The 21,361-nt window shown below is 44.0% G+C and overlaps 1 protein-coding gene across 21 annotated transcripts in view; it reads right to left on the reverse strand.

Annotated features, from left to right (window-relative positions):
* Positions 1–21,361, reverse strand: part of Acin1 (apoptotic chromatin condensation inducer 1) — a 44,884-nt gene that overhangs the window by 13,378 nt on the left and 10,145 nt on the right. For all 21 annotated transcript variants that reach the window (XR_010057814.1, XR_005493719.2, NM_001170468.1 and 18 more), the window contains 4 exon segments: positions 11,975–12,063; positions 9,291–10,556; positions 8,503–8,721; positions 6,378–6,493 (listed from right to left, as the gene is read on the reverse strand). Coding sequence is in view for 19 of the 21 variants with exons in the window: in NM_001170468.1 (NP_001163939.1) it covers positions 6,378–6,493; positions 8,503–8,721; positions 9,291–10,556; positions 11,975–12,063 (1,690 nt within the window). In the remaining 2 variants the exon portion in view is untranslated.

The raw sequence follows: 21,361 nt of genomic DNA on the forward strand, positions 1-21,361 counted from the left end.
GACAGACCCACAGGAAAAAAAGGGGAGGAGGAAGAAGGACACAAGCTTCTAAGAACTTGACTTCAAGCTCACTGTCTTGAGGAGGTCAGGCTGGCCTTGAACTCAGATCTGCTTGTCTCTGCCTTCAGAATGCAGGAATTCACCCAACCTCATTTTGGTCAGAGCTTTTAGACAGGAATCAACTTTTCTCTGTGCTGCTTAAAATTCTAAACTTATATGCCAAAAAGTACATGCTAAATCTATGGGTTTTTTTTCTTTTTTTCTTTTTTTCAGAGCTGGGGACCAAACCCAGGGCCTTGCGCTTACTAGGCAAGCGCTCTACCACTGAGCTAAATCCCCAACCCCTAAATCTATGTTTATACATTAAAAGTTCCCTTTTACAAAGTGATTCTTGTCTACTCAAAGGTAAGGCAAGATCCTGTATGAGGGTTAAAAACAAAGTGAACGCAGGAATGAGAAACTGTAACAGTAGCCACATTTCAGCTCCTCTCCTATACTCTGCAAGCTTTGCTAACACTAACACCCACTTTAGGGATAGGGCTAGCCCTGTGCAGTCTGGAAGCTGCTGCAAATGGAGCTGAGTGTGGAGGGAACAGGCACAGGCAGTCGTCACTGGAGACTTTTTTTTTTTTTTTTAATTCAAAGGGTAGACACTTTCTCTGCTGGTAAAATATTCAGTGATGGGGATGACAGGTTTTGACAATGCCCTTATCACTCTGAATAATAGATAATCATTAGGTTACCTGCTACCTACCTCCATCCTGCAACGTTCCTCAGGGGTAGGGACTGTGTGCCTTGGTCCTTAGCTCAGACTTTAAGACAAATAACTATGTATGTACTTCTTAATTACAGTATAATGGTGGGTAACAAGTGGATACTTTAAAACATTTGTTGATCTAAAAGATAATCTGCTTTTTCATGTATGTGGGAGCAGTGGATCCCATGCATGCATATATGTACCTGTGTGAGCCTACAATGTGGAGGCAAAAAGCTAATGTTAGGAGCCATTTTCCTCTTCCACATTATTAAAACAGGGCCTCTCCCCAGGTGGTGGTGCATGCTTTAAATTCCAGCACTTGGGAGACAGAGGCAGGCAGATCTTTGTGAGTTTTAAGCCAGCCTATAAGCCAGGTCTACACAATCAGCTAGTTCTAGGACAGCCAGGGCTACAGAAAAACCCTGTCTTTAAAGACAAAAACGACAAACAGGGTCTGTCAATGAGACCCGGACTTGATAATAGAGCTAGTTTTGCTGGCTAAGCTGGTGATCCCTGACCTCCAGGGAGGATGGGATTGCAGGTGGGCAGCAGGTCTACCAGGCGTGTCCTTGGGTTCTAGGTATCTGAAGTGAGGTCCTCAGAACTCTATCTAGTCCTTACACTCGCTGACAAGCACTTTAACCACAGTGCCTCAGCCATTAAACCGTTTCTGAAAGAGTATTTTAGTTTTTGTTTTGTTGTTTTTGAGATGGTCTCGTGTAGCCTCAGCTGGCCTAGAGCTTGCTGGTACATCAGGCTGTCTTCAGCTCAGAGATCCGCCCGTCTTAGCCTCCCAGGCACTGGGATTAAAGGTGTGTGTGCACCACCACATCTGACTTCTACACAGAGTTCTCACAAATTATCCCACAGAATGTACATCTACTGTTCTAAAGTATTTCCTGCTGTTAAAATACTTCTAGAATTATGTGTTGGAAGAATTTTTGGCTACTGGAATTTTTTGCTATGGATTTTCCCCTAGTCTCACTAGGCAAAGGATGGCCACCTGCTGGAACTCACTTGCAGCTTATGTTACTTCTTCACGTTGGGACTGCCATAGAACCTCTAGTCAGCTTCTGCTATTGGACTTTTCTTCTTTTTCTCCTCCTCCTCTTTTTTTTTTTTTTTGAGAAAGGGTCTTATGACAAATCCCTAGTTGCCCTGGAACTGGTTATGTAGGCCTTAAGCTCAGAGATCTTCCTGCCTCTACACTGATTGCTTGGATTAAAGGTGTGTGCTACAGCTCTTAAAATGAGTATCTTGGCTTTCATAACATATTAGATTTGTGCCTTGTATTTCTCTATACACATACACACAGACACACAGACACACACAGACACACACACACACACAAATGCACGTAACAACAACTTATGAAAAAAGAGGCTAGAGTGAGCAAGGAGGGTATGTGGGAGGTTTCACGGGAAGAAAAGGGAAGGAAGGGGGAAACAATATAATTATTTCAAAAAAAGAAAAAAAGAAGTTTTTTTTTTTTTGGCCTGGTGTCCACAGAAGTCAAAAGACAGCACTGACACCCCTGGAACTGGAGTTACATGTGGTCCTGAGCCACCATATGAGTGCTGGGAACCAGACCCAGGTCTTCTGCAAGAGAAGCCAGCACTCTTGACCTCTGAGTCGTCTCTCCAGCCCCTTTTATTTCCCTCTGATGAATTTTACAGGACCCAAGAATTCCCAAGATGCTATTTTTAGAATATAATAATCATTGAAACCATACCATTTTTGTCTAGACAAAGGCACATTTCTCCACTTCATCAGCTCTTGAAAAAGTATCTCTGACCTATCAAGTTGTACTGGGAACAAGGGGAGAGACAGGATCCCCACAAAGCCCCCCCACACAAAGCAGCATCACTCAGAAGGAAAGGACAGAATTACTTAAATACTAACATCACATTACAGGATGAATAATTTAAGAGAAATTAATGGAAATGGCAGTTTGTATAGGCATTTCAGTTTAAACTCTAATACTAAAAACCCTAAAGTGCTAAGGACCCCACATGAAAACTTAGTAAGGAACATTGAGACCTGATACCCCAGGTGCTTAGCTACAAGACTAACATGGGTAGTTTATCAGTTTACCCTTACACACAAGTTACTTAGAGTAAGCAAACTCTGATAATAAACTATGCTTTTTTTTGTTGTTTAAAATAATATACCATTTGGGATACAGGCACTAAGCCTCCTGGGAAGCATCAGTTAGTTTGCTGTAATGGTTTAAATATTTTCTTCCTTTTCTCAAGCATAAAGACAAGTAAGCACAGCATCAGAGTCCGAAGCTGCTACTGGCTACTAGGTATGTATACGAAAGGCTGCTTAGAAAAGGTTGTGTATAAGAATTAACCGTTGCCCATGAACAACTGCACCTACAAAACAAACCAAAACACCCCATTCCTCCAATCAAACAACAAAAAACCCAGACTTTTCACTACCACTATATATTTTTTTTGGAGAAGCCTCACTAGATAGTTCTGCCTGTCCTTGAACTCTCTATGTAGACCAGGTTGTCTCCACATTCACAGAACCTTCACCATGACCACCATCTTTGCCTGTGTGCTGGGATTAAAGGCGTATGCTGTATCTGGCTTATTCCTTACATTTAGTGTACCTCAGACACAATCAGAAGCAAAATAGGATTAACTAACAGGAGTAAAAATGGCCCTTGAAGTAAATTCTAACCTTTTCTAACCTTTTACTGTTATTTTGTAGTGGTGTAATAGTGAGATAGGAAAACCAAGCTTTAAGCCACCAATGTTCCTCTTATTTAGTATTTTTAAATGATCTTACTTTTTAAAAGTTGCAGAGGGCTCTAGAGGGCTGTCAGGCTGCTAAGATTGGGAGCACTGTCAATCAATCAGTTGAAATATAGGAAAACCACAAGGATTTATTTACTAAATTCTCTGTGAGAACAGATGATGGGCTTAGGCCTTTGAATATATCTTTTTGTTAGGTTGCTGAACAGACTGTGTCATAGGTCAAGAAAGACAACGGACAATTTTCAGTATTGCCCAAGCTTTTATCTTGTCAGAATCAATATGACTGGATTATCTTAGCCATAAAGTGAAGGTCAAACTCATCTCTAGCAGTAAAAACCCTCTGTATGTAACCCTATAAGCTTCATATATCCAAGAAATGAATTGAAAAATCCAGAAATAAAGGCCTTTCCAAACAACAAACTAACCCCTCCCTCTCTTGCTATGATTTCACAGAGCAGCCATTTAAAGGTCTGCAGGGAATACTGTAGGCCCTACTACTGCTTACCTGGACAGGAGGGCTCTCCAAGGCGTGGTCAACAACTTTCTTTCTTTTCCTGGTTTCTGAGACAGAGTGTTTCTCTGTAGCCCTGGCGTCCTGGAACTCACTCTGTAGGCCAGGCTGGCCTCAAACTCAGAGATCCATCTGTCTCTGTGCCCTGAGTGCTGGGATTAAAGGTGTACCCCACCACACCAGGCATGAATAAGCACTTTTAAACTGCCAGTGTGCAAGGCCATGCTGTACCTTATGGGCCTGGGACGGTCACATATATTATTCTGAATGACATACAAAGGAGCTTTCACCTTTCATCATACATGGTGTGAGCTGGGGCTCCAACACCTTCCAAGTCACTGAAGTTTCATTTCCTAGTCCTAGAAGAACCACCCTTTCTCTAAGATAATGACCTTGTCTCACAATACGAAAACTAAATAAACCTTTTCAAAGGGAGCAAGCTTCTGGTTTGTGAATCAAAAAATATAATGGCCACAAGATGGCAGCAGAGGCAAGACTATGAGAAGACTCGCAAAACTACCACAGTAGAGCACTAAAGAAAACGAAACTATGCCCTCCCTTTGCCCACCATCCTCCAAAGTGTGCAAATGGTCAGACTATTACCCAGAAGGAGATGATACTAGAAGCAGAATCTAAGAACATACCAATAAATACAGAACAATAGGACATCTTCCACCGCAAGCCAGAATTCCTAATGTTTAAAAGGTAAGCAACCTTACTCTTTCGATACTTTTTTTTTCCTTTATTTTTCATGAGTGTCAGACTTTGAAGGCAGGGATTCAGAGAAAATAATAAATAAATAAATGTTTAAAGACAGGGTTTCTCACCGTAGCAGGTCAGCCTTGAAACTTACTCTGAAGTCAAGGCTGACACCTGATCGTCCTGCCTCCAGCTCCAGAGTGTGTACCACATGCCCTTTCTTCCCTTTTCATTTGTGAGGAGGCAAAGTCTTGGTACTCATCCCAGGCTAGCCTTGAGCTTTCAACTGCTCTGCCTCAGACTCCCCAATATTGGACTGCAGGAGAGTACTGGAGTTATGGGTGTGTGCGTGACACCTGTATTACTTCAGTAACTTATAATACAAAGCTCTGAATAATGAGTGTCTACCTACAGAATTAATTAGATATGAATATTCCTTTTACAAATTAAGTACTAAAAAGCTCACAAGAACTGTAAAAACTGTGTCTTAAGAAATTACCTCTGGGGCTGGAGAGATGGCTCAGTGATGAAGAACACTGACTGTTCTTCCAGAGGCCTGAGTTCAATTCCCAGCAACCACATGGTGGCTCACAACCATCTGTAATGAGATCTGATGCCCTCTTCTGGTGTGTCTGAAGACAGCAACAGTGTACTTACATATAATAAATGAATAAATCTTAAAAAAAAAAAAAAAAAAAAAAGACTTCTGACCCAGGGCTTCCTACCTGCCATACTGTGCTCTTAACTAGTACAAACTGCTTAATGATGTTGACAGGCAGCAACCAAGGAAGGCAAGCTCCTATACAATTAGAATTAGTCTTCTCTTGTGCTTGTTTTGAGTTAGGGTATTGCTGTGTAGTACAGGCTAGCCCTAAACTCACAGTCTGCCCGCCCCAGGCTCTAATGCAGTGCCACCAAGCTTAGGTTTGTGATACTCCTTTTGGTTTCTTAAGAGACATGGTCTCTCTGTAGCCCTAGCTGTCCTATAATTTGTTATACAGACCAGACTAACCTCCAATTCAGTGACCTGCCTCTCTCTGCCTCCCAAATGTTAGAGTAAAAGCATGTGCCATTAAGCCTAGCCAAGGACCTGATATGTAGCACTAGTGTGGAACTTGTCAACAGGTCTGACTTTCAGTCTGAAGCAGTTCTCTTGTCTCATCTTCCTGAGCACTCTTGTGTGCCTACTGATTGATTTCGCAATAGGGTTTCATCTAGCTGCTGTCAATTTGCAATGTGCTCACTCAAGTTTAATCCTCTTGCACCTAGATGGGGTTACAGGCACAAACCTCCATGCCTAGCTTTTAGACCATTCTTTATTAAACGGAGTTCTTGGGCTCGGATGTGATTAGAACCCTGAGTTAGGACTGTGTTAAGCAGCAGGGTTACACTGAGGTGTGTACTGTTTAAAGCCGTTGCCTATTTCCGCTCAAAGACCCACATGTTTTTTCTTATGCCCTGATCACTACTTTCCAAACCACCTTAATGTTCTGGGAATTGAGGCCCTTACCATAGTGACTGGCCTCTGTCCATATAAAACACTCCCTTTCTGTTTTAAAAGGAAATCGTGAATAAAGACTCCATGGGGTAAAGATTGACCCGCACCTGCTGTCCGCCCCTCCCTCATTATCACCTCACTTACGCGGTGTGAGGAGTCCTTTCCGCCTCTGGCAGCTGAGAGAGCTGAGGCTCTGAGGTCTGAGGCTGGGTGGCAGCTGGTGGCTCTGCCTCTTCAGCTTCACACTTCTTTGGGCTCTCCTGTTCATAGAGAGCAAAAACCAAACAAAACAAAGGGTTTAATCCTGTTAGATTCACTTTCTTTAAGTTGAAGCTAGTGAAAGAGCAGGACATACACAGTAGCAGTTTCACACAAGGCCGTCTTTATTATTTTGAAATGTAGAATGGGGATGTGGAGGAAGATCACTCCTATATAAACTGTTTTTCCCATGCAGGTTCTTACTGTGTAGCTCTGGCTGGCTTGGAACTCACTGAGGACCAGCACAGTCTTGAAACTTACTGACACCCACATGCTTCTACCTCCTGCATGCTGGGGTTGAATATGTAAGCTATCATGCCTGGCTAGGTACTTGAAGACTCTCTAGACCATGGCCTGTAATCTCAGCACGATGGAGGCTAAGGTATGAGGATTTGCAAAGCATGAGCAAGACCCTGGATTTATTTGTGTGGTTTTTTTTTTTGTTTGTTTGTTTTGCTTTTCAAGATAGGGATTCTCTGAGTGGCTCTGGCCATCCAGGAAATCACTCTGTAGACCAAACTGGCCTTGAACTCAGAGATTTGCCCGTCTCTGCCTCCTAAGTGATGGGATTGAAGGGATGACCCACCACTACCACCAGCTCCCATGACCTTTTTTGAGACAAGGTCTTGCTATGTAGCCCAGACTGGTTCTGAACTCAAAGCAATCCTCCTCAATACTAAGATATAAGACTGTATTATTGTGCCTGGCTCTAGAATTTGGGTGTAGGATGGTACATGCCTTAAATCCCAGCACGTAGGAGGCAGATCTCTGAGTTTGAGGCCAGCCTGGTCTACAGTTTCAGGATAGCCAGAGCTACAAAGAGAAACCTTGTCTCACAACAACCAAATCAAACCAAACCAAATCAAATAAAAAAGCCAAAAGAAACAGGGTTTCTCTAAACAGCTCTGGCTGACCTGGAGCTCACTTTGTAGACCAGAGTGGCCTTGAATCTCAGAGATCTGCCTGCTCCTCGGTGCTGGGATTAAAGGTTTATGCTGCCACATCCAGCTTAGAATTTTTTTTGAAAGAACGGAGAAAAGGCCTCCCTTTGGAGGCAAGTAAGTGGAAGGGCTCTGAGGAAGAATATAACTTAAGATACCCAGAGATGAGACTTCTGCTGTTGAACCGCACACAAAGCTTTGACTTTCCAGGGTGTTAAGGTCTATACACACACTATGGGGTGTGCACCTGTACATGTAAGTATGCTGAAAAAGAAAAGGCAAGGCAGGGTTGGGGGAGCCTGAGTGATACAACTCTAGGGCTGAAAGCACTTGCTGCTCTCTTGCAGAGAACTCACACTCATTCCCAGCCACACAGCAGCTTACAAGCACAGTTAACTGCAGCTCCTCGGTCTTCTACATTCGCACATATTCATGCAGGCAAATACTCACACATAAAATAAATCTTAAAATACAAACATGTCACTGCGATGGCTCAGTAGCTGATGACCTGAGCTCTATCCCTGAAAGCCACACGGTAGAACCCACATACATGCCACAGTACATGCCAACTCCCAAACAAACAAGACAAACAAACAAAAAGATAAATGAATGGCTTTTGGTTTAAAAAAAAAAAAAACCCAAGAAGAATTCTTGGGCTGGAGAGATGGCTCAGTGGTTAAGAGCACTGACTGCTCTTCCAGAGGTCCTGAGTTCAATTCCCAGCAACCACATGGTGGCTCACAGCCATCTGTAATGGGATCCGATGCCCTCTTCTGCTGTGTCTGAAGACAGTGACAATGTACTCATATAAATGGTGACAATGTACTCATATAAATAAAATAATATCTTTAAAAAAAAAGTGTTCTCAACTGTCTGCATTTCTTGATTCTGGTCCAGACAGATTTTTGGATTTTTCGGTGAAGACACGCGATCAGTGAACACTGTAATCCCAGAAAGTGGGGAACCAAGGCAGCACCATTGGTTTGACGTTGGCCTGGACTGTAGAGCAAGGCCAAGTCTCAAAACCACTGCACAATGGGAAAATTAGGCCTACAGGTTAAACAGCCTACCTGCTCCGGCTGTAACCTCTGGATCACGTGCTTTTGCTCTGGCTCAGGCTGGCTCATATGCCTCCCCCGGACAGAGGCTGAGCACGTGGGAGCCTTCTCCTTTGGTTCAAGGACCTGCAGCTGTGGCACTGATGGAGCTGCAGCCTCCTGACCACAAGAGGGATCTTTGGTTTCAGTGTAGGTGGTGTTGCCGTCTCTGGAGACTCCAGGGCTCAGAGACTAAAAACACAAAAGGAAACATAAAAGTGAAATTACCTATATTCCAAATATTTAGGAGAGATGAGTGTAAGTAGATGCTGTATATACAGGAGACCACCAGACTTTCCCCAGCTTCTGCTGACCCAATATATAGTCTGGGCTTTTTTTATCTTTTGATAGAGACTTAAGTAGCACAAACAGGTACTGGATTTGCTACACAGTCCAGGATGGCCTTGACTTCCTCAGTGCTGGAAGTACAGGCTGAGAATACCCGGTCTTCTTCCAGATTTTTTGTCTCGTGTGTACTTCCACTGAAGTGAGTAATCTCTAACCACATACTAGGAAAGTTCACTAAGTTCCACCCCACAGCTTACACTCTCAAGAAGCCTGTATCAATGAAAGAGGCATATCCAATACGCTTTGTAATCTAAGGGCTTCAGAACAGGCAGGGACGCCAGTGACCACTGCGCTGACCCTGTATGAAGGAAAAGTAAGCAGTGGAGACTACAGGACTCTTCTATTCCTGTCAGAAATCATTACAGGTTACTCAGACGTTCAAAATCACTAGAGACAGGATTCTCCATACTCACTTTTCTGCTGCCGCTTGATGCGGAACGGGAACGAGATCGAGAACGTGACCTAGACTCTGATGTTGACCTGGAGCCCATCTTGGCTCTATCATGAGGATTGGCGTGAACTCGCGCTTGAGACACCTCTCTCTGTTTAGATCTTGGAGAGGACTGTGAGCGGGAAGCTGAACTGTCAGGAGATCGAGATCTGGATCTAGAGCTGGAGGATGAAGGTGAGGATGATCGGCTCGAGGATGAGTCGGCTGACGGTTTCAAACTGTGGTCTGGGAAGAGAGTGTGGGAAGCTCTTCTGCCCTCCTCCTGTTCCAAAGACTGTTTCTTCACAGACTCCTCAGTGATCCCTTTGGCGGGTGCTAACTCCTCTCTTGTTAGAGGGAGAAGGGGAGCAGACTTTTCACGCTCACTTTCAGCACCTTTCTGGGCTGAGTGTTCGGGCAGTATGCTTCTCTGTGCCAGGGGCAGGACACTCTCTTCTGACACTCTCTCTGCTGGAGACTCTGCTTTGGTGTCTGCAGTACTTGACAGAGGAGACAGGCCTCTGAGCAGCTGCACTGTGTGGGGAGACACTATGGGCTCCCTGGTTCCAGCATCTGTACCAGGAGGAGATAACTGAATGAGGACAGGGGGTGCTGGGCCTTCCGCTGGCTCCACTTCTTCTTCATCCTGGAGCTGCATATGAGTTGGTGGAGATGAAGCTTCCTTGGTAAGTAAAGGTGGGGGTGTTTCCTCTTCACTGACTATTTGCTCTGGCTGCAGCACGACAGGGGCCTTCTCTAGGTCTTCAGGGAGGGGAGGCAGGGAAGGAGACTGGGATTTTTCTTCCAAACCTTGTGAAGATTTTACCTCATTTTCTTCTTGAGGGAGAGAAACAATTTGTGTCTCTTTCTCTTGTTGTTGTCTGGCCAGATGACTTCTTCTAGCTTCTTCCTGGGATCTTGTAACTCGCCCTCCTTTCTCTAACTCATCCTTTTCCTGGGATCTTATGATTGGGGGTTTCTCATCCACTACCTTTTCTGGTTTTGCTCTGGTCATCTCCTCCCCGTCTTCATCCTCAAACTGTTTCAGGATTGGTGCCTCGGCTTCTCTAGATTTCTGTCCCTCATCTACCTCCTCTTCCTCTTCTTCATCATCTTCTTCTTCCTCCTCTTCCTCCTCCTCCTCTACTTTTAAATTTCGATCTGCTCTGACCCTCAGGTTTCTAGATGGCGTCTCTTGGTCCTCTTCCTCCTCAGCAGCCTGACTGTACTCAGGGAGTTTAGCTCTTGCCTGAAAGAAGATAGACAATGGCTTCAGATACATCTGTTTGAAGTGAAGAGAGAAAAAGCACCCTCACGGCACCCTTGGGTAGAGAACTTTAGCAACATGGAAGTGGGTGAGACAGTGACAGTGCTGAGATGGGCTCGACCAAACCAAAACTGGGAACACAGGAGCGTGGCAATGGAGCTGCTTCTGGTTGTGTGTTAGCCTCTAATCTCTTCCTTGTTTTTAAAAAGATTTAGTCTATTATTTATTTATGGACACATGCTATCCTTATGAGCACAAGTGCCAACAGAGGTCGGAAGAGGGCACCTGATTCCTGGGAACTGAAGTTGCAGATGGCTGTGAGCTGCCATGTGGGTGCTGGGTGTAAAACTTGAGTCTTCTGGAAGAGCAGCCAGTGTTCTGAACTGCTAAGCCATTTCTCCTGTCCTGGCTTTAATTTTTTTAAGGTTTATTTCACATGGATGAATACTTTGCTTACATGAATACAGGTACATCGTGTATGTGCCCAGTACCTGAGGAGGTCAGAAGAGGTCTTCACCACTAAGCCACTTCTCTCCAGACCCTGACTTAAATTTTAACTTTTAACATTAATGTGGACAGAATATCTACAAAGTAGAAGGGAGAACTAACCCGTGGTTACTTAGCATTTCTCTGCTGTCTTGGCATTTCCCCTTCTCTCTTTGGATGTAATTTCACACCCTGCTTCTCAGCTTTCTTCTCCTCCTTTCTCCCTCTTTGAAACAGGATGTCATATAACTCAGAGTGGCCTCAAACGCAATGAACAAATGTCTCTGTTCCCAAGTGCTGGGAATACAAGTGGATCACACCTAGTGCTGCCATAGCTTTGCACAGTCTACTACCTGTGGCTATGCTTCTCCACTGCTCTTCCTTAACATTGGCTCGTGTAGCTTTAATTGAATAACTATATCACATCTTGTCTAATTATACGGTTAGGAACATAGTCCAGCCTATTGACTTTCATATTTAATTACTTTAATATTTAAAAGATGCATTGTGTGTGTGTGTGTATAACTCAAAGAGGACAACTTGATGGGAACTGTTACTCCCCTTCTGCTGTGAGGGTCTCAGAGACTGAAATCAGGTCATTAGGTGCCTTTACTCACTTAGCCCTCACAGTTAAGTTTTTAAAAACCCACATATATATTCGCGTCAGCCATAGTAGCATATATCTGTAACTCCAGTATATAGGAAAGGCAGACAAGAGGATCCAGTGAGACTGTCTCAAAAAAAAAAAAAAAAGTTAAAAATGTACATATTTGATCAGAAGCCTAAAGACCAGAGCATATCTAAACAACAGAAAACAGTGACTGACATTAGAAAAAGGGCTACACAAACAGAGACACCAACTCGGACAGCCTGAGACGTAGAGAGCAGCAGCTGTGCTGGTGGGGGTGGGTTACCTGTCTGACCCGGGATGATCGTCTTTCTCCTTTCCTTGGTTTTTCATCATCGGATTCACCTTTTTCTTCAGAAAAAGAGGAGCTCTTTCCTATCAAATGAAAGAAAATCAAGTCATATTCATGACATGAAAGCCTTGACTCATGACTTTCTAAAATTCAACCAATTATTGCCTACAAGGTCTGGAGTAAAATAGTTCATTTTCCCATATATGTGCTCAAGACTAAGATTCTTTTAATAACTCTTGCTATGGGACTGGAAAGATGGCTGAGTGGTTAAGAGCACTTGACTGTTCTTCCAGAGGTCCTGAGTTCAATTCCCAGCAACCACGTGGTGGCTCACAACCATCTGTAATGGGATCTGATGCCCTCTTCTGGTGTGTGTGAAGACAGAGACAGAGTACTCACATGCATAAAATAAATAAATCTTAAAAAAACACAAAACAAAAAACTCTTGCTATGCACTTTGAGGAATATTTTAATATGTCAAATAACTCAAAAGTAAAATAACTTCCAGGAACTTCAAACTGCCCAGCAGGGGTACAAAATAGAAAGCATACCTAGTTCTATAATGTCTTTTCGTATTCTGAAGCAGAATTTGAGACTTTACCATTCTGAAGTCAGGAATGGTCACTCACACGGACAATGTCAGCACTCCAGAGGTTGAGGCAGGAGCACTGCCATGTATTCAAGGCTAGCATGAGCTACTTTATGTTGAGTTCCAAGCCAGCCTGGACTACAATGTGAGACTATGTCTCAAAAACATAAAAGCAAGAGGTGTTCACTGCTTTATACCAACTTACCAGAGTTGTGTTATGGGTGTGGTGTTTGGCTTGCATCTGTGTGAATGCATGATTTTTATCTTGTGCCTTTAGAGTCCAGAAGGGGATATCAGATCCCCTAGAATGGGAGTTACAGGTAGTTATAACCCATCCTGTGGGTATTAGGAATCAAACCCAGGGCCTCTGGAAGAGCAGACAGTGCTTCCATTTGTGAGGCACTCTCTAGTCCCTGTATCATGTTTGAAAAATGTCTAGTACTGTGATTTGTTAGTTCCTCTCACCCCAACACTGGGAAATAAAACTCAGGGCCTTTTGCATGCTCAACAAGCACTCTAGGGAGCTGGAGAGACGCTTCAGCAGTTAAGAGCAAAGGACCTGGGTTTGATTTCCTGCATATACATAGTAGCTCACAACCATCTGTAACTCAAGTTTCAGGTCTGATTCCCTCTTCTGGCCTTCCTGGGTACCAGGCATGAACAAGGTGCACAGATACACAGGTAGGAAAATATCTTACCTACCTTACCTTACCTTGTACTTTTAATACATTAAAAAATAAAAATGAGGGCTGGACAGATGGCTTAGTAGTTAAGAGTTCGGAGTTCAATTCCCAGCAACCACATGGTGGCTCACAACTATCTGTAATGGCATCCAGTGCCCTCTTCTGGTCTGTCCAAAGATAGTGACAGTGTACCCACATACATGAAATAAATAAATAAATCTTAAAAAAAAAAATCCCAAAAAACAAAAACCATGCTACCATTGAAGTGTACTCTTAATCTGTGTTTAGGCTTGAGATGAGGTATTGCTGTCCTGGATCTTCCTGCCTTTGGTTCCTGAGTACTAGAATTTATATGTGTGATCCATGTTGGCTCTACGGGCTAGGTCTGACCAAAATATTATGAGGAAATATACCAGATCAAATAAAAAGCTTTGGTTTTTTAAATGAAGTTAGGAGTACAGCTCAATAGTATGGAGTGCTCACTTAACCAAGTGGCAAAGACCTGGGCCAAAAGTCCCAGGGATAAAAAAGAAATAGGTTGGGTGACAGTGCTGCAGGCCTTTAATCCAGCACTTGGGAGGCAGACACAGGCAGATCTCTGTTGGAGGCCAGCCTGGTCTACAGAGTGAGTTTCAGGACAGCCAGAGCTACGTAGAAAAACCTTGTCTTGGAAAACAAAACAAAAAAGTACACAAATTAATTCATGCCAAATGAACAGGGCTTTAGAACTAGGTTCCCCTAACTATGTTTCATATGCTGATGTTCAAGATGGAAAGTTTTTTTCTTTCCTTCAAAGAAAAGAAAGCTTGAAAATTATCATCTAGACCATTCAAGTCTAGAATGTTTCTCTAGAACATTGTAATACTTCATTGAAGATCTGTGCACAGCTCAGTGGTGGAGCACAAGCCTATTCACATACACGTGGTACTAGGTTTAACCTCCAATGTGGGCAGAAGTCATACAGAAGGGCAATATATGGATAAGAATTAGTTTAGAAAAAGCAGGGGCTGGAAAGATGGCTTAGTCGCTAAGAGTACTGGCTATTCTTCCAGAGGACCTGGGTTCCATTTCCAGCTGTCCAATGGTGGCTCACAACCATCTGTACCTCCAGTTCCAGGGGATCTGATGCCCTCTTCTGGCCTCCACGGGCACTGCAGTGTGGTATGAAGACAAATGCATAGACAAAACACCCATACAAACAAAATAAAATTTTAAAGCTGGCATAAGGACAGGAGGTACTCATTAGAAGAGTGGGTGGATTCTGAAGAGAATACTTGTCTAATAATGCACAAAGCTTGGGTTCAACATGCAAAGGAAAGGGGAGCAGTTAATAAGACAGCTTAACTTTGATACAGCACACAAAGCGTGGATTTGGGCTGGAGATAGAGCTCAGATGGTTAGCAGGCACGAGGCACCACCTTAGTCCGCAGCACCACCAAGACAGTTTCCAGCACACGTGAAGCATGGCCTTATAAGTAGTATTTAAACCAGTGCAGACAATCCTGGTAGTTTAAGCTCTGACCCAGGATCTGCTGTTGTTTTCCATAGACCAATAACACTACTGAACTAGGCTTGGTTTTTGTAATAAACAAAACCAAACCCAAACTTATAAAACCAACTAACAAGATTACACATTTTTGTAAGTTTTTAATTGTGTGATCACTTGATTAACGGAATCTCTGAAATTATTTAATTTCACATGAGTAAACAAACATTTGCATCCCTTGCAAACAGGATCCATGTGACGAACAATGACAATATACACTCTCACAAGCCTAGGACACATCTTAACACACTACTGGCTGACTGGGTGGCAGTGGCACATGCCTTTAATCCAGCACTCAGGAGGCAGAGGCAGAGGCAGAGGCAGGAGGATGTCTGTGAGTTTCAGGCCAGCCTGGACTACTAATTGAGTTCCAGGATATCCAGGAAACCATATCTTGAAAACAAACAAACAGGGGCTGGGGATTTAGCTCAGTGGTAGAGCGCTTACCTAGGAAGCGCAAGGCCCTGGGTTCGGTCCCCAGCTCCGAGAAAAAAAAAAAAAAGAAAACAAACAAACACTGCCTCTCCCCCAACACTATTGGCTGAACGACACAATCTCCTAAGTCACTGACCTGAATGTTACATTAAAAGGAAACGAGGCTCAGCGCTAGGGAAGAGAGAACTAAGGGAGAGATGCTGTCCTCCCCAATTTGAAAGCAGAGCACTTGCTGAGTGGGGTAGCCATGCCTTCAGTCCAGCACTAAGGCAGTGGCAGGCAGATGGCTGTGAGTTTGAGGCAAGTCTACATAGTGAATTCTAGGACAGCCAGAGTCACTTAATAGAGACCCTGCCTCGAAACAGACAGACAAACAGACAGACAGACAGACAGACAGACAAAACCAAGGCCAGATATGATAATACACACCTATTATCCCAGAACGTGAGAAATAGGTAGATAAAGAATTCCAGGCCACCCTGGACTTCCCAATGACTTCAAAGCCATCTGAGACATAGGATGAAGAGAGTAAGGTGACGTCTCAGAATCACAGGGTCGGAGCTGCAGCTCACTATCTCAGCACTCATAGAACAGGGACTGCAGCGGCTCCAGGTGCAACCCCACTACTACGAAAACACTAAACACAGCAAAGCAAACCACCCACTACTAACTATAAAAAAATAACAGAAGAAGTGGCAATAAAAAGTTGTATATGACGTTGTCCAGAGATGAATGTCATTAGGCCAAAGGCAAGTTTTATTAAGTTGTAATTTAAAAATTAAATAGACCCAAACTTGGGGTTGGGGATTTAGCTCACCAGTAGAGCACTTGCCTAGCGAGCGCAAGGCCCTGGGTTCGGTCCGAGCTCCGGGAAGGATTATCAGGCTCATCCCACCCACAGTAAACTGCAGGCTGGCCTATGGTACATAACTGTGGAAGCACCAAGTAAGAGGCCCAGACAGGTCTGGAAGCTGCTCAGAGTTTTAACCATCACTGTTTTGATAAAGTTAGGAAAACTGGATGGGACTCTCAGAATGAAGCAAGGAATCACTAACAATACAAACACGGGGAGACGGAGGGTAGCCTTTAGTTAGAAGGTGGTGTCATGGGATCCATACTTGGGCTAGCTTCACGTGACCACACGAGTGTTGGAAGTCAGATGTTATTAACATTGAGCACTTTACCTAAAGGTGAAGCCACTGCCAGCAATGGGTTAAGATAAACAAAATAAACCTGGGAAAGCTTTATTTCTAAAACATCAAAGCCAGAGCCATCTGGAGAAAGGAAAGGCGGCTGGCAGACAGTGAAGGGCGCATGAACATGAAGAACATTTAGGAGTGGTTTAGGACTGTTGTTTGAGACAGGGAATGGCCATGCAGCTCAGGCTGACTGCAACCTCTCCACACTCCCGTTTCGGCCTCTTGAGTGCTGAGGTTATAGAAATGTGCCACCCGGGCTGGAGAGATGGCTCAGAGGTTAAGAGCACTGACTGCTCTTCCAGAGGTCCTGAGTTCAATTCCCAGCAACCACATGGTGGCTCACAACCACCTATAATCAGGTCTGGTGCCCTCTTCTGGCCTGTAGTTGTATACATGCAGGCAGAAAGCTGTATGATGTATACATAATAAATAAATAAATTTAAAAAAAGATTTATTAAAAAAAAAAAAAGAAATGTGCCACCCACTAACAGCTGAAAAGTAGTTTATCTCAGAAGACAAATCTGTGGATAGGATTTATAGGACCCAAATTAGGCAAATATGAATCACGACAGAGACTACTAACATGGTACCCTTATATATACATAAACAGCAAAAATAAACAGACCTGGGGAGGGGGGATTGGAGAGGGGAGGAGCTGGGAACGGGGACAACATTTGAAATGTAAATACATAAAATATCCAGTAAAAATAAAATAAAATAAGTAACTAGGAAAGATGCCAAAGCCAGAGCACTCAGCCTTCCTTAGACTCTTGGCAACCTGACCGAGAGAGAGAGATAGAGGTAGAGATAGCGAGCATGGGAGGGAGAGCGAGGTGCTCACTGTTGCGGGAATGGAGAATGCCAATCTATGTCAGTAACTAACGACGGCTTCCTGCTTTGGGTTTGCCTTTTGTTTTCAGCCTTACCAACCAGACCCTGTTGCCCTGCTACTTAATAGTGCAGGCCGGCCTGGAACTTGTGGCTCTCCTGTGCCCAGCCTTCCTAGGCTGGGTGCCCTTGGCCTCACCACTATGTTGGCTTCTCACTCACTTATAAGTATTTCATTGTGAGCAGGGATAAATGCAGGTTGCGGAGGTCAGAGGACATCTTGCAGAAGTTTCTGGAGACTGAATTCAAGTTGTCAGGCTTGGCTGCAAGTGTTCCTCCTCACTGAGCTTATTGTCTCTCCCTCTCACTCCCACACCTTTTTTTTTTTCAGTGTTTGTCACTAAACCCAGAACCTCATCATATTACATAAGTGCTCTGCATTGAGCTACATTGCCAGCCCTGTTCCACCTCTTCATCTTTTAATTGTTGAAAATTAGATTTTATGGCCATCTTGGTCTAGTGAGCAAGTTCCAGGTCAACTGGAAATGATGTTTTATTTTTCCTGTATATGTCTGTTTAAGTATGTGGGTATGCACATGCCACTACAAGTGTGGAGGTCAGAGGACAACCTTTGAAAGTTCGTTCCTTGGGGTTGGGAATTTAGCTCAGTGGTAGAGCGTTTGCCTAGCAAGCGCAAGGCCCTGGGCTCGGTCCCCAGCTCCGAAAAAAAGAAAAGAAAAAAAAAAAAGTTTGTTCCTTCAAGTTTAGCAACGCCTGTCTTTACCCACTGAGCCTCCCCACCTCATCACCTCACTCCCTCACCTCATCACCATCATTGAGACAGGATCTCTCTAGAGGCCCTGGATGTCCTGGAACTCACAATGATCATGCTGGCCTTAAACTCAAGAGACCATCCTCCCCCTGCCTCCCAAGCACTGGGATTAAGAGTGTGAGCCGTCATACCCAGCTTTATTTTTAAATACTGGGTCTCAACAAACTAAGTTGTCCCCAACTCAGACACATCTCTGGTGAAATGCATATCCTATGGATGACAGTGGTGAGCACTGAAGGCGACTGTTGGCTGCACTCGCCGCTTCTCACCCTTTCCTCTATCAATTACAATCACAGATAAAGTTCTGCTGAGGACCTAAACACCAGAACCCTCGACTTTCTCAAAACCTTTCCTATTCAAGGACACACTGCTCATTTTCATTTCAAATTACACCTAGAAGCCATGTGTCTGTGTACACGCGCCCATGTGCCAGAGGACAAACTTTGGATGTTTGAGTGTCACCTACCTTGATTGTCATGAAAGGATCACTAACTAGCCAGGAGCTTGCTAGGCGCTAGTTTGGTTGGCCAGCAAGTCTCAGAGACAGTCTATGGTGCAGGGGTCACAAGTACACACCACTGCATCCAGCTTTTTTTGGCATGAGTTCTGGGACCCACACTCAGGTTCTCAAGCACTTTACTGACTGACTGCTGCCTCTTAGTCCCCAGAAGAACTTCCTAAAAAAACACAAGTTTTTAACCTATGAGAACTTTCAAGAATTCCCTACTTACTCAGAAAATGTTTAAAATTCATATTTACTGGGTTAGCCTTAAAGCCTTCTCTTCTTAGCACTTCTCTGGTGCTATTATTCCAAGTTTACCATGCCTCCTTTAAAAATATTACAGGCTGGAGACATGGCTCAGCTGTTAAGAGCACTGGCTGCTCTTGCAGAGGACCTGAGCTTGGCTCCCAGCATGCACGCTGGGAGGCTCACATACCTTTAGTTCCAGAATGACTCCCTTTTCTGGTCTCTGGTTTCTAATGATCACCTCAAATGTATACCTCTGCCATGAGGCTTTCCTCTAATTACTCCAGTTTTGAGATAGCTCACTTTTTAAAAATTTAACTTTATGTATATAAATATTTTTGCCTGCATATATGTCTATGTACTATTCCTGTGCCTGATGCCTGTGGAGGCCTGAGATCCTTTGGAACTAGAAATACTCTGATGATATAGTAGTGTATAACTAAATTACTGGCACTCGGGAAACAAGGAAGACAGACCTCAGGATTGAGGTTAACCTGGGGCTACATAGTAAAAAAGCCTGGCATATGGGGAACGCCTTTAATCTTAGCACTCAGGAAGCAGAGGGAAATGGCTCTTCTGTGAGTCTGAAGCCAGCCTGATACATAGCAAGTTCTAGGACAACACAACGATCCTGCCTCAGAAAAACAAAAGGAAAGAAAAGAAAGGGCAGACGATGTTGCTCCGTGGGTAAGAACACCAGCTTGTCAAACTGAATTCAGTCCCTGGGACCCACGTGACAGGAGAGAGCACACTTAAGTTGTTGTCTGACCTTCACATGTGAGCCTTGGCACTGGTACACACACACACACACACACACACACACACACACACACACACACACACACACACACACATACACACTTTATCAATGAATGCAATTAAAAAAAATCCTATGGTAGAGGGCTAAGGAGATAGCTCAGTGGTTAGGAGCATGTGCCACTCTTCCTGAGGACCCTAGTTTGTTCCCAGCATACATGTTAGGTGGCTCCAACCCCTGTAATTCCAGCTCCAGGGATCCAATGCACTCCTGTGAACAGACCCACACAGATATATAATTAAAAATAAAAAATAAAAATCTTAGAAGGCAACCCTACAGTATGCACACGTATCATTATGTCTTGTCCTAGCTACCATTTTTAAGGTTTTCTGTGCAATCAGAAATCTCTTTACCCACAGACAGTACATGTGCTACAGCCCTGAATACTCTAATAACAAGATGTGTAGATAGGAATGGAAAACAGACTCTTGACGTTTATGTGAGAATGATAGTGACTCATTTATACTAGAGTGCCATCTCTCTCCTCCTGCTTTCCGATAGGGGAAAGCAAGGGACCATCCTACTACTTCCCTATTTGGAGACAAGAGAGGTCCCTGAAGAGCTCTTCAATCATTCCAAAGTTATCAGTGTTAACTTTAGTTTCCAGGGGGGCTGACAACATCACACACACCCTGTAAAGAGGAGTGTCTGTAGCCAGCAAGACAGCTGAGGTGGATCAAGGCACTACGACTAAGCCTGATGACCTGAGTTCAAGTTCCAGGATCCATATGGCAGAAGGAGTGAGTTGTCCTGACAGCCATACATGTTCTGTGGCATGCATTTCTCTCTCTCCGCCGCCCTCCCCAAAACAAACAAATGCAGCAAGAGAAGGTGTGCTGGAGAGATGGCTCAGTTGCTAGGAGGAACTGAGCTCAACTCCTGGCACCCATATGGTGGCTCACAACCATCTGTAACTTCAATTCTAGGAGATCAGACAACTTTTGGCCTTATGGACACCAGGCACACAGGTAGTACACAGACATACATAAAGGCAGAACACCTGGGGTTGGGGATTTAGCTCAGTGGTAGAGCGCTTGCCTAGCAAGCCCAAGGCCCTGGGTTCGGGCCCAGCTCCGAAAAAGAAAAAAAAAAAAAAGAAAAAAAAAGAAAAAAAAAAAAGGCAGAACACCTAGACACATAAAATTCCAAGGGGACAGAGCACAGCACGTGCAAGGCTCTGGGTTTGATCCATACACAAAGGGGAAAAAGAGAAGGAAATTATTATTGACAGGAATGTTCAGTTAGGGCCATGGAGCTCAGTCGGTGGAGAGCTTGCCCATATGCAACAAGCCTTGGGTTTGATCTCTAGCACTGAATAAAGTAGGATGTGATGGAGCATACCATAATTTACAGATTGGGAAGCTGGAGCAGGAGGACCAAGAGTTTAAGGTAATTCTTGGTTACTTAGTGAACTGGAAGCCAGACTAGACTACATTGAGATTCTTGTCTCAAAAAATAAAAAAGAAGGTGGTGGTAGCTTAGTGGTTAAGAACCCTTACTGCCAGGGTTGGGGATTTAGCTCAGTGGTAGAGCGCTTGCCTAGGAAGCGCAAGGCCCTGGGTTCGGTCCCCAGCTCCGGAAAAAAAGAATCAAAAAAAAAAAAAAAAAAAAAAAGAACCCTTACTGCCCTTGCAGAGGACGCAGGCTCAGTTTCTAACGCCATGTCTCAGTTCATGACTACCTCTAACTCCAACTCCAGGACAT

This window comes from Rattus norvegicus, chromosome 15 (assembly GCF_036323735.1).
Source record: "Rattus norvegicus strain BN/NHsdMcwi chromosome 15, GRCr8, whole genome shotgun sequence".
NCBI lineage: Eukaryota > Metazoa > Chordata > Mammalia > Rodentia > Muridae > Rattus > Rattus norvegicus.